Here is a 12,028-nt window from a genome sequence, read left to right on the forward strand (position 1 = left end):
GTTTTGATTCCCATGGGACCCTACATTTCCTATTTGCAGTGGTGGCAGCAGACTTCCCAGCCTTAGGTGTACGAGGCTTCTCCACCTCTACTGTTGGGGGTGATTCCTTCTCCTGTATCAAGAAGAGCATAACGGTTACCTGTTACCATGGCGGGAGGGTTCAGGACAGGGGTGGTGCACTGCCCGCTGCCAGAAGTAACCAGCTACCAGTGTCCATCCTGAGCCATCGTCTCCTCCACCAGTGGTGTATCAGCAGTCCTGTGTACTGGGACATCTACCTCAGCTGTCTCCACACGGACACTGTCCAGGAATTGCTCGTGGATCCGGATGCTCCTCAACCTAGCCACCTCCTCCTGTAGCTCCCCCACCTGCTGCCTGAGAGATTTCACCAGCAGGCACCTTTCACATTGGATGGTCCCCCCGGCCTGGATGTCAGTAAGTGGGAATTGCAAATGAGTCTCTGCAAAAGAGAGGATCTGGGTAGAAGCATCCATGCTCAGGTGCTCTGTCTGGCAACAGGCACAGGTGGAGAAGACAGAAGCAGTGCTGGCACAGGTGTTGCGGGTCTTCCTAACCATCATAGGCCTCCCTCTGTCAAACTCCCTCTCAAAGTCCCCTGTCTGCAGCCCCCTGGTCGCTCTGCCTCTTAAAGCCTGCTTACCTAGGTCAGTCCCACCCCCTTGTGAGTCACAATGGGGAAGGCCAATCAAAGGCAATCAAGGGAACAAGGTCAGGCACTCAGTCCCAACTGCCACAGCAGCTGTAACAAACTGAAGTAACCTGAAATCAGAATCAAAATTAAAATTCAAACAGTTGAGCAAACTCACTCACACCAACAGCTAGTACTCTCACTCTCACCTGGTAGCCTCTTCAGCAGCAGGATCTCTTGCTCTCCCTCTCAAACTCCCCTGTCTGCAGCTAATTAATGCTAATTACATACTTTGTGTGTTGCTGTGTACCATTAATTGCTTCTTGATATAATGGTTTATTGTGAGACACAGCTACTGGTACAGAATTCACTTGTTAGCACTATACATCTCTCTCTTCATGGAAGGCTGCAATTAACATTCCTTGATCAGACTAAACAGTTCTGGCAGCTAGTTTGCCAGAGATGGAGAAAGAGGGATTGAAGTTAACCCAATTAGCACAATTTTATTTAAAACTCAATTAAAATCTCAGTCCCAATGGATTGTACTGTGCTATGCTGTGGTGAGGGAATGTCATCAGAAAGGCATACAGAGCCCCCACCCCCCATTAGTCTTTCTAATTAATCTGCATACCCATATTCCTTTTAAAAAATGCTTCCAAACTGGTTAGGTAACTCAGCTGTATTTGAACAATGTTACCCACCCAGGACACTCATTTCAGAGGACTGCCAAGATTCTTTCAGTTGGGGTTGCCAGCACTAAGGAGCTTTATAGAGGGCAATGTTCTTGTCTCAGGGACAGGTACAATCTTTGCGCCTCTTCTGCTTTTCCTACTGGCTAATTGTGAAGCAGACTTGTAGTTTCAGGGAGTTTGCATAGCCTCATAGCTCAAAGAAACTGATATACAGTAGAACCTCAGAATCTTGGGGATGGAGGTTATTTGTAACTTTAAAATGTTCATAGCTGAACAAAAACATAACGGTTGTTCTTTCAGAAGTTTACAACTGAACGTTAATTCAATACAGCTTTGAAACTTTACTCTTTAGAAGAAAAATGCTACTTTTAACCATCTTAATTTAAATGAAACAAGCACAGAAAGTTTCCTTACCTTCTGAAATCTTTTTTTAATCTTGTTAAATCTTTCCCTTTATTTTTTTTAGTAGTTTAGTTTACTGTATTTTGCTTTTTTTGGGTCTCTTCTGCTGTCTGTGTACTTCCAGTTCCAAATCAGGTGTGTGGTTGACCGGGTCAGTTCGTAACTCTGGTGTTTGTAACGCTGAAGCTCTATTGTTTTGAGAATGGCAACCCAGAATTTTAGGGGCATTCCAATATCCCTAATCATTATCATAAGTGATCTTATTTTTTTATCTTGACAATAACACAGATATTAAACTTGAAGTCCCCTGCTGCAATAGTATAGCTTTCAAGGTGTGTGCAACAAGAATCCAGCAGACATTCTCCTACACGGATCTTCACTCTAGGCTTTAGATCTTAATAATAATAAACCTGAAAGATAACTTAAATTTTTAATATCAGACCGGCTTATTAGCACTCAAGATTGCTGTATGAATAGCATTTGGAGCTCTTCCTCTTTATTTTGTTTTTGTTACACTGTTTGCCTTAAATTAAAGAGCTACTCATTAACATCCTCAGTCCTTCTAAACATTTCTTCTTGTATTAAGGATAATAGTAATATTTAATGCTATTTTTATAGAATTGATATTTTTTCCATTGAACTTATTTTTAAGAAAAACACTTACCATTTTTTTAAAGGTCTTTTAAGGTAAAGTGGATCATTTTTCCTTCTCTAGTCTTATGGTCTTTAACACTTATCATCTCTACTGCAAAAAGTCTTCAAATTCTGCCGTAGGTGTTGCCAGAAGATGGTCATTAGCAAGCGTCCTATGCCCCTAAGGTGTTTAGACTCTCACTGCTATCTTGTTTGATTCTTGTATTCTACTGGTCTTGAAAACCAAGGCAGATTTCTTGGAGAACCCCTTCTTGGCCTTACTCACAGGTTTTTTTGTTATCTATAGCTACTGAAGGTAAGGTAGACTGTGTAGTCCAATAAGGCATCGCTATGAGCAGAGGTCGATATGTGTTGGTGACTGGTAAAAACTTAACTTGTCTCCACATCTGCTGCAAATCTTTGTATCAATATTTTCATTGATTAGGAACTAAAGTTCATGCTCTTAGACACTGAGGAAAGTGCAAGGATGTATACTTGTTGGCATAGTCTGGCCTAGACATTGGTATGAAGTCCCTCTTCTGCTCTCTCAAAATGAGGGGAGGACCCCTCCACCCGGCCTTTGCTTCTCTCTAGCTATTAGTTTCTTCACTGACTGACCACAATAAGAATACAGCTGTTTTCTTATGTGCTCCTAATTATTATAGGTCTATTGGTACTCTCAAGATGTACTTTAAGATGAGTGTTCAACTTTCTGATGTACACAGAAATGAACTGACTGAAATATTACTAATTTTATTAAACCATCAATAGGTTACTATTAATTTACATGGCCCTTTACAAACTTGGGTATAATGCATTCCCTGTCCCAAAGAGTTAACAAGTCCAGTAAAGCAAGACAGACACACTCAAGGGAAAGACATGGGATAATAGTTAATGACATGCAGAATATAGTAATGATAAGGGAGGAGGGATTGCTTGAAGAGTTGGTGTCAAGTATCAGGGGGTAGCCGTGTTAGTCTGTATCTACAAAAACAACAAGGAGTCTGGTGGCACCTTAAAGACTAACAGATTTATTTGGGCATAAGCTTTCGTGAGTAAAAACCTCACATCCGAAGAAGTGAGGTTTTTACTCACGAAAGCTTATGCCCAAATAAATCTGTTAGTCTTTAAGGTGCCACCAGACTCCTTGTTGTTCTTGAAGAGTTGGGTGCTAAATGGGGGGGCGGGGGGAGAGGGTGGGCAGGAAGTTGGTTCTGTGCATTGAAGGCTGGAGCAGAAGAGTAAGTTCAAAGAGTTGGGATGAATCCAGGAAGTGAGAGTGTATGGTGTGGGGGAATAAAAACAGATGTGCAGACTGCCAAGATGAGGACTTTCCTTTTTTCTTTACTGTTTTGTGTTAATTGGGAGATGTTAGAATCCAGTGAAAACTTTCAGTGATTTTATATATTTTTCCAGATGTTTTAGTACAGGTTGACTGTATATTTTACCTGGCTGTTTTTTCTTCTAATTTTATTGTTTTGTTCTATTATAAGATGCTTAGATGCCTATCAACAAATGGCTTATTAATGTATTAAATAAGGGTACGTCTACACTACGAAATTAGTTCGAATTTATAGAAGCCGGTTTTATTGAAATCGGTTGTATACAGCCGATTGTGTGTGTCCACACAATAAAATGCTCTAGGTGCTCTAGTCGGCGGACCACGTCCACAGTACAAGGCTAGCGTCGACTTCCAGAGCATTGCACTATGGGTAGCTATCCCACAGCTATCCCACAGTTCCCGCAGTCTCCGCCGCCCCTTTGAATTCTGGGTTGAGATGCCCAATGCCCGGATGATGCAAAACAGTGTCGCGGGCGGTTCTGGGTACATGTCGTCAGGCCCCTCCCTCCCCCGTCACAGCAACGGCAGACAATAGATTCGCGCCTCTTTACCTGGGTTACCTGGGTTACCTGTGCAGACAACATGGAGCCCGCTCAGCTCAGCTCACCGTCACCATATGTCCTCTGGGTGTCTGCAGACGTGGGACTGCATTGCTACACAGCAGCAGCTGCTAACTGCCTTTTGGCGGTAGACGGTGCAGTAGACTGGTAGCCTTCATCGGCGATCTGGGTGCTGGCAGCCGTGGGGCTTGCCTTTTGGCAGTAAATGGTGTATTATGACTATTAGCCGTCCTATTACAAGTCGGGTCATCGCACGTTAGCAGAGTCTTCCCCGAGCAGCCGATTGTGCAATAGGCCTGAAGACCATCGTCATACGCCGCCCCGTATTTGCTGCCAAGCACCCAGAAAGATGCCGAGGGCTATCAGTCACGCTGCACCGTCGTCTTAAGATGTAAAAAATAGATTTGCTCTGTATTCATTTGCTTCCCCCTCCCTCCGTCAAATCAACGGCCTGCTAAGCCCAGGGTTTTCAGTTTAATCTTTGGGGGGGACCACTCTGTGACAGTTGTTTGTGTTTCTCCCTGATGCACAGCCACCGTTCTTGATTTTAATTCCCTGTGCCTGTACGCCATGTCGTCACTCAGCCCGCCCTCCCTCCTTCCCCTAGTCCGTCAGATACTACGTTTGCGCCACAGCTCAGAGAGCCGAGAAGCGGTTCGCGCCTTTTCTTTGAATTCTGGATTGAGATTCCAATGCCCGGATGATGCAAAACAGTGTCGCGGGCGGTTCTGGGTACATGTCATCAGGCCCCTCCCCCCTCGTCACAGCAACGCAGACAATAGATTCGCGCCCTTTTACCTGGGCTACCTGTGCAGACAACATACCACGGCAAGCATGGAGCCCGCTCAGCTCAGCTGAGCTCACCGTCACCATATGTCCTCTGGGTGCTGGCAGACGTGGGACTGCATTGCTACACAGCAGCAGCTGCTAACTGCCTTTTGGCGGTAGACGGTGTAGCATGAGTGATAGCCATGGGGCTGGCAGCCGTAGGGCTGCATTGCACCAGCCCCTTGCCAGGCGATGGTATATTATGACTGGTATCCATCGTCGTCGTATTGGTGTGGCTGTCAATCATGGCCACCTGGGCAGACATGCTACTGTTTCGATGATGATGGCTACCAGTCGTAATATACTATTTTCTGCCAATTGCCCAGTATTGTCTGCTAAGCACCCAGAAGAGGCCGAGGGCGATGCTGGGTGCTGGCGGACGTGGGGCTGGCAGACGTGGGGCTGCATTGCTACACAGCAGCAGCCCCTTGCCTTTTGGCAGATGATGGTATTTTATGATTGGTATCCATCGTCGTCGTATTGGTATGGCTGTCACTCATGCTGCACCGTCGGCTGCCACCTTAAGATGTAAAAAATAGATTTGTTCTGTATTCATATGCTTCCCCTTCCTCCGTGAAATCAATGGCCTGCTAAGCCCAGGGTTTTCATTTTAATCTTTGGGGGGACCATTCTGTGTGACAGTTGTTTGTGTTTCTCCCTGTTCCTGTACCTGTACGCCATGTCGTCACTCGGCCCTCCCTCCCTCCCGCCCTCCCTCCTTCTCCTGGTCCATCAGATACTACTTTTGCGCCTTTTTTCTGACCAGGCGCCATAGCTAGCACTGGGATCATGGAGCCCGCTCAGATCACCGCGGCAATTATGAGCACTATGAACACCACGCGCATTGTCCTGGAGTATATGCAGAGCCAGGACATGCCAAGGCGAAACCCGGACCAGGCGAGGAGGCGATTGCAGCGCGGCGACGAGAGTGATGAGGAAATTGACATGGACATAGACCTCTCACAAGGCACAGGCACCAGCAATGTGGAAATCATGGTGTCACTGGGGCAGGTTGATGCCGTGGAACGCCGATTCTGGGCCCGGGAAACAAGCACAGACTGGTGGGACCGCATCGTGCTGCAGGTATGGGACGATTCCCAGTGGCTGCGAAACTTTCGCATGCGTAAGGGCACTTTCATGGAACTTTGTGACTTGCTGTCCCCTGCCCTGAAACGCCAGGATACCAAGATGAGAGCAGCCCTCACAGTTGAGAAGCGAGTGGCGATAGCCCTGTGGAAGCTTGCAACGCCAGACAGCTACCGGTCAGTCGGGAATCAATTTGGAGTGGGCAAATCTACGGTGGGGGCTGCTGTGATCCAATTTGCCAGGGCAATGAAAGACCTGGTGATAGCAAGGGTAGTGACTCTGGGCAACGTGCAGTCAATAGTGGATGGTTTTGCTGAAATGGGATTCCCAAACTGTGGCGGGGCCATAGACGGAACCCATATCCCTATCTTGTCACCGGAGCACCAAGCCACCGACTACGTAAACCGCAAGGGGTACTTTTCAATGCTGCTGCAAGCCCTGGTGGATCACAAGGGACGTTTCACCAACATCAACGTGGGATGGCCGGGAAAGGTACATGATGCTCGCGTCTTCAGGAACTCTGCTCTGTTTCGAAAGCTGGAGGAAGGGACTTTCTTCCCGGACCAGAAAGTGACCATTGGGGATGTTGAAATGCCTATCGTGATCCTTGGGGACCCAGCCTACCCCTTAATGCCATGGCTCATGAAGCCGTACACAGGCAGCCTGGACAGGAGTCAGGACCTGTTCAACTACAGGCTGAGCAAGTGCCGAATGGTGGTGGAATGTGCATTTGGACGTTTAAAAGCGCGCTGGCGCAGCTTACTGACTCGCTCAGACCTCAGCGAAAAGAATATCCCCATTGTTATTGCTACTTGCTGTGCGCTCCACAATATCTGTGAGAGTAAGGGGGAGACCTTTATGGCGGGGTGGGAGGTTGAGGCAACTCGCCTGGCCGCTGATTACGCGCAGCCAGACACCAGGGCGGTTAGAGGAGCACAGCAGGGCGCGGTGCGCATCAGAGAAGCTTTGAAAACGAGTTTTGTGACTGGCCAGGCTACTGTGTGAAACTTCTGTTTGTTTCTCCTTGATGAACCCTCCAAACCCCCCCCCGACCCGGTTCACTCTACTTCCCTGTAAACCAACCACCCCACCCCACCCTCCCCTCCCGCTTGCAGAGGCAATAAAGTCATTTTTTTTAACATTCATGCATTCTTTATTAGTTCCTCACAGAAGTAGGGGGATAATTGCCAAGGTAGCCTGGGATGGGTGGGGGAGGAGGGATGGAAAAGGACACACTGCATTTTAAAACTTTAACTCTTATTGAAGGCCAGCCTTCTGATGCTTGGGCGATCATCTGGGGTGGAGTGACTGGGTGGACGGAGGCCCCCCCACCGTGTTCTTGGGCGTCTGGGTGAGGAGGCTATGGAACTTGGGGAGGAGGGCTGTTGGTTACACAGGGGCTGTAGCGGCGGTCTCTGCTCCTGCTGCCTTTCCTGCAACTCAACCATACGCTCGAGCATATCAGTTTGATGCTCCAGCAGACGGAGCATTGCCTCTTGCCGTCTGTCTGCAAGCTGACGCCACCTATCGTCTTCAGCCCGCCACTTGCTCTGTTCTTCCCGCGATTCAGCCCGCCACCTCTCCTCTCGTTCATATTGGGCTTTTCTCATCTCCGTCATTGACTGCCTCCACGGATTCTGCTGTGCTCTATCAGCCTGGGCGGACATCTGCAGCTCCGTGAACATCTCGTCCCTCGTCCTACGTTTTCTCTTTCTAATGTTCACGAGCCTCTGCGAAGGAGAAACATTTGCAGCTGGTGGAGGAGAAGGGAGAGGTGGTTAAAAAAGACACATTTTAGAGAACAATGGGTACACTCTTTCATTACAAGGTCGCATATTTCGGCTTGCAGGCAGCCATCGTAGGCCACAGTGTTTTGGCTTTTTTAACCTTCTTAACATGCGGGAAAGGTTGCAAACAGCAGCGCATTTCCCATATCAAGGATGAATTGGGTTGTCCATCTAAAATGGGGTTTCAATGTAAAAGGAGGGGGCTGCGGTTTCCCGGTTAACATGCGGCACAAACACAAGTAAACCCCCCCCCACACACACACGATTCTCTGGGATGATCACTTCACCCCTCCCCCCACCGCGTGGTTAACAGCGGGGAACATTTCTGGTCAGAAGAGCAGGAACGGGCGCCTCTGAATGTCCCCTTAATAAAATCACCCCATTTCAACCAGGAGAGCTTTCTGGAGATGTCCCTGGAGGATTTCCGCTCCATCCCCATACACGTTAACAGACTTTTCCAGCAGATGTACTGGCTGCGATTGCCAGGGCAAAGTAATCATTAAACACGCTTGCTTTTTTTTTGTAATGTTTACAAATAGTTACAAAGTTACACTCACCAGAGGTCTCCTGTGTGCCCTGAGGGTCTTGGGTGAGTTCGGGGGTTACTGGTTCCAGGTCCAGGGTCACAAACATATCCTGGCTGTTGGGGAAACCGGTTTCTCCGCTTCCTTGCTGCTGTGAGCTACCTACAGTACCTCCATCGTCATCTTCCTCGTTCCCCGAACAGTCTTCCCTGTGTGTTTCTCCAGTGAGAGAGTCATAGCACACGGTTGGGGTAGTGGTGGCTGCACCCCCTAGGATCGCATGCAGCTCCGCGTAGTAGCGGCAAGTTTGCGGCTCTGCCCCGGACCTTCCGTTTGCTTCTCTGGCTTTGTGGTAAGCTTGCCGTAGCTCCTTAATTTTCACGCGGCACTGCTGTGTGTCCCTGTTATGGCCTCGGTCCTTCATGGCCTTGGAGATCTTTTCTAATACTTTTCCATTTCTTTTACTGCTACGGAGTTCAGCTATCACTGCTTCATCTCCCCATATGGCGAGCAGATCTCGTACCTCCCGTTCGGTCCATGCTGGAGCTCTTTTGCGATCCTGGGAGGACTCCATCACGGTTACCTGTGCTGATGAGCTCTGCGGGGTCACCTGTGCTCTCTACGCTGGGCAAACAGGAAATGAAATTCAAACCTTCGCGGGTCTTTTCCTGTCTACCTGGTCAGTGCATCTGAGTTGAGAGTGCTGTCCAGAGCGGTCACAATGAAGCACTGTGGGATAGCTCCCGGAGGCCAATAACGTCGAATTCCGTCCACACTACCCCAATTCCGACCCACAAAGACCGGTTTTATCGCTAATCCCCTCGTCAGAGGTGGTGTAAAGAAACCGGTTTAAAGGACCCTTTAAGTCGAAAGAAAGGGCTTCGTTGTGTGGACGTGTCCAGGCTTAATTCGGTTTAACGCCGCTAAAGTCGACCTAAACCCGTAGTGTAGACCAGGCCTAAGTATCTTCTTTAAGTCCTCAAATGGTTGACACAGACTGGCCGTATTTGACAGGCAGATGGCCTCTGTTCTCTTAAATATTTCTCCAGATGACAATAACTGGTGCATTGAGTGCACCAATTATTATATGAGGAAACCATTCATTTATGTAATTCGTTAGTGATGCAGTCAACATGATCAGACAGTCAGAACCTAAACTCAGTATATTGTTTGACTTATTATTTATCTCTGCTGATGCACTCTTTTATTTATGCTTTGGAAAGACTTGTTTAAACCAGGAAACGTTACTCGGCTGGTTTTTGGGGGTGAGGGGGGTTATGCTTTTTAACCGTATGTAATCTAGAGTTTGAAGTTTGCTACTTTCAGAATTGAGAAAAGGAAGGTTGAATTCTTAGTTTGTGGCTGATTGCTTGAAGTTCCAGACATGGTACCTGAACATGACAGTGGTAGAAGAATCATTGTGATGTTGGCATGATGAGTAATATTCACTCTGGAATGGAGTTGACCTAAACGGTCTGTGTGTCTGTACTGCACACTGAAGAATGAAAAAGAACATGCTCGAAGGAAGAAATCTATTTTCTTTAGTAGATTGCTTTTGAGTAGTTTGTAGTGACTATCTGAGTGGTGGTTGACTCAGGTAAATTGTTAGTCAAATAAAGTTGTAGCCGCCTTATAACTCATGTTATTTTGTTGGATTTTTCAAGTGTCCAGATCAATATTCTGAGCACTGCTCGCTACTCTCCCACATCTGGAATCTATATGGGGACCATCACTTGAATAAGAGGAGGAGATTACTTACGGTAACTGGAGGTGGTTCTAGATGTATAATCCCTATTTGGATTCCCATACCTGCCTTCCATCCCCTGCATTGTGGATTGGAGTAAGCTAATCGCTTACTGGTAAGAGGGACTGACGTTGACCCGCACAGCCTCTTAAAGACTTGGACACATGACGCAGCCAACGCATGATGTACATGCGGGTCAACGGACGCTACTACGAACAATTCTGGCACCAGCGCTTGGCGCGTATGCACACCCATGTCTGGAATCCAAATAGGGACCACGCATCTCGAAGAACCTTCAGTTATAGTAAGTTACCTCCTCCTACTGTAATGGCAACAACATTTAAATTATGCTTTCTTTCTGTTAGGTTCCTTATCGGTTACATGCTGTACTAGTTCATGAAGGCCAAGCTAACGCAGGGCACTATTGGGCATACATTTATGACCACCACCAGAGGAGATGGATGAAATATAATGATATTTCTGTGACAAAGTCAACTTGGGAGGAGTTGGAACGTGATTCTTTCGGTGGTTACAGGAATGCCAGTGCATACTGTTTAATGTATATCAATGATAAGGAACAATTCTTGATACAAGGTAATGTCTGGGATATATTTTCAGCATGAAATACAGTATGTGGAAGTTGTGCTCAAGGTGTTGACTTCCTGAGTGGTTCTGTTGCTTTGTTGAATATCTGAACTATGGCTAATATAATTATAGCAGAATTTAAGAGCTTGAAATTTAAACTTATATAGAATACTTTATTTACATGAAAAGTAATAGTCATATGATTATTTTAATTCCTATTGTTGACTAAAATGTTACATGTGCATTTATAGTTGAATACAAAGAAAACTAAGCAACCTCCCCCCCAAAAATCCCCGCGTTCGTGTAGAGTTCATTACAAATGCAGCAATGATATCCTGCTTTTTTACATTTTTACAAGTGAACGTTGCTTAATTATAGATCAGCTAAAGAATATTGTAGGTGTTTAGATAAAGCGCTGCCCAAGTTATAGCCCTAAAGATGGGGTTATTGTGTGGAGTAATGTCAATCTTTAGTGTTTAAACAAATGAGTAGAAAGTGAAATGTTTAATTATGCTAATAGGTATCAATGTTTATAGTTTTCTAGATGGCACAAAATACTACCCATCTTCTGAGTACTACGCATCATAATGTCACAGTACATAGTGCTTCAGTGTTATTAAAATAGCAAAATAAAATGTTTGCCAAATGAAGACGTCATGGTGAGGGCATAGGTTTATCACAACACCAGAGAGTGAAACCAAAAAATGTTAATGTTAAAAGCTATAGAATAGGTCACTTTTACATGTTCTCAGGAATATTTTTCTTGCCTTCATCCACTTAATATACTTAATGTACTTTTTCATGGAGTGTTTAACAAAAAAAAGGCTTGTTGCAAATTACTGTAATGAGCACTTCATAGCTAACTTACATTTTGAGTTCTTCCTTGTGAAAAACAAAACAAAGGAATACAGTAGAAACCTGTTTGTTCAACCCTGCCTTAACCAGCTCTCTACATTTACTGAACAACCAGAACTCCAGGGCCAGAAACAACCGTTAGATGGCACTGCAGCATTGCATTTTCCAGTTTATCTGTAGTTTTGATTATCTGATCTGGCCCCAGTTGGCCAGTCCCAGTTAGACCGGCTAAAACTTCTTGGGAACATATCCCTTGTCGCATTAAATCATGTCCAACCAGAAAGCAATGACTAGGGAGAATATGCATATACTCCCACAAATGTTCACTGCAAAGCTACATG

At 46.1% G+C, this 12,028-nt stretch overlaps 2 protein-coding genes across 12 annotated transcripts in view; one reads left to right on the forward strand and one right to left on the reverse strand.

Moving 5' to 3' along the window:
• The window catches only part of USP25 (ubiquitin specific peptidase 25), a 146,143-nt gene that overhangs the window by 103,444 nt on the left and 30,671 nt on the right, over positions 1-12,028 (forward strand). For all 11 annotated transcript variants that reach the window (XR_010594388.1, XR_010594389.1, XR_010594391.1 and 8 more), the window contains one exon: positions 10,613-10,841. Coding sequence is in view for 5 of the 11 variants with exons in the window: in XM_005294638.5 (XP_005294695.1) it covers positions 10,613-10,841 (229 nt within the window). In the remaining 6 variants the exon portion in view is untranslated. The remainder of the gene's footprint in view (positions 1-10,612; positions 10,842-12,028) is intronic.
• On the reverse strand, positions 7,338-9,183 carry LOC135977061 (mediator of RNA polymerase II transcription subunit 15-like). Its single transcript, XM_065575929.1, has 2 exons — positions 8,537-9,183; positions 7,338-7,945 (listed from the first exon to the last, which is right to left on the reverse strand). The coding sequence occupies exons 1-2, from the start codon at positions 9,075-9,077 to the stop codon at positions 7,443-7,445; spliced, it is 1,044 nt and encodes a 347-aa protein (XP_065432001.1). The 5' UTR covers positions 9,078-9,183; the 3' UTR covers positions 7,338-7,442.

The sequence above is a fragment of the Chrysemys picta genome, chromosome 1 (assembly GCF_011386835.1).
Source record: "Chrysemys picta bellii isolate R12L10 chromosome 1, ASM1138683v2, whole genome shotgun sequence".
NCBI classification, from domain to species: Eukaryota; Metazoa; Chordata; order Testudines; family Emydidae; genus Chrysemys; species Chrysemys picta.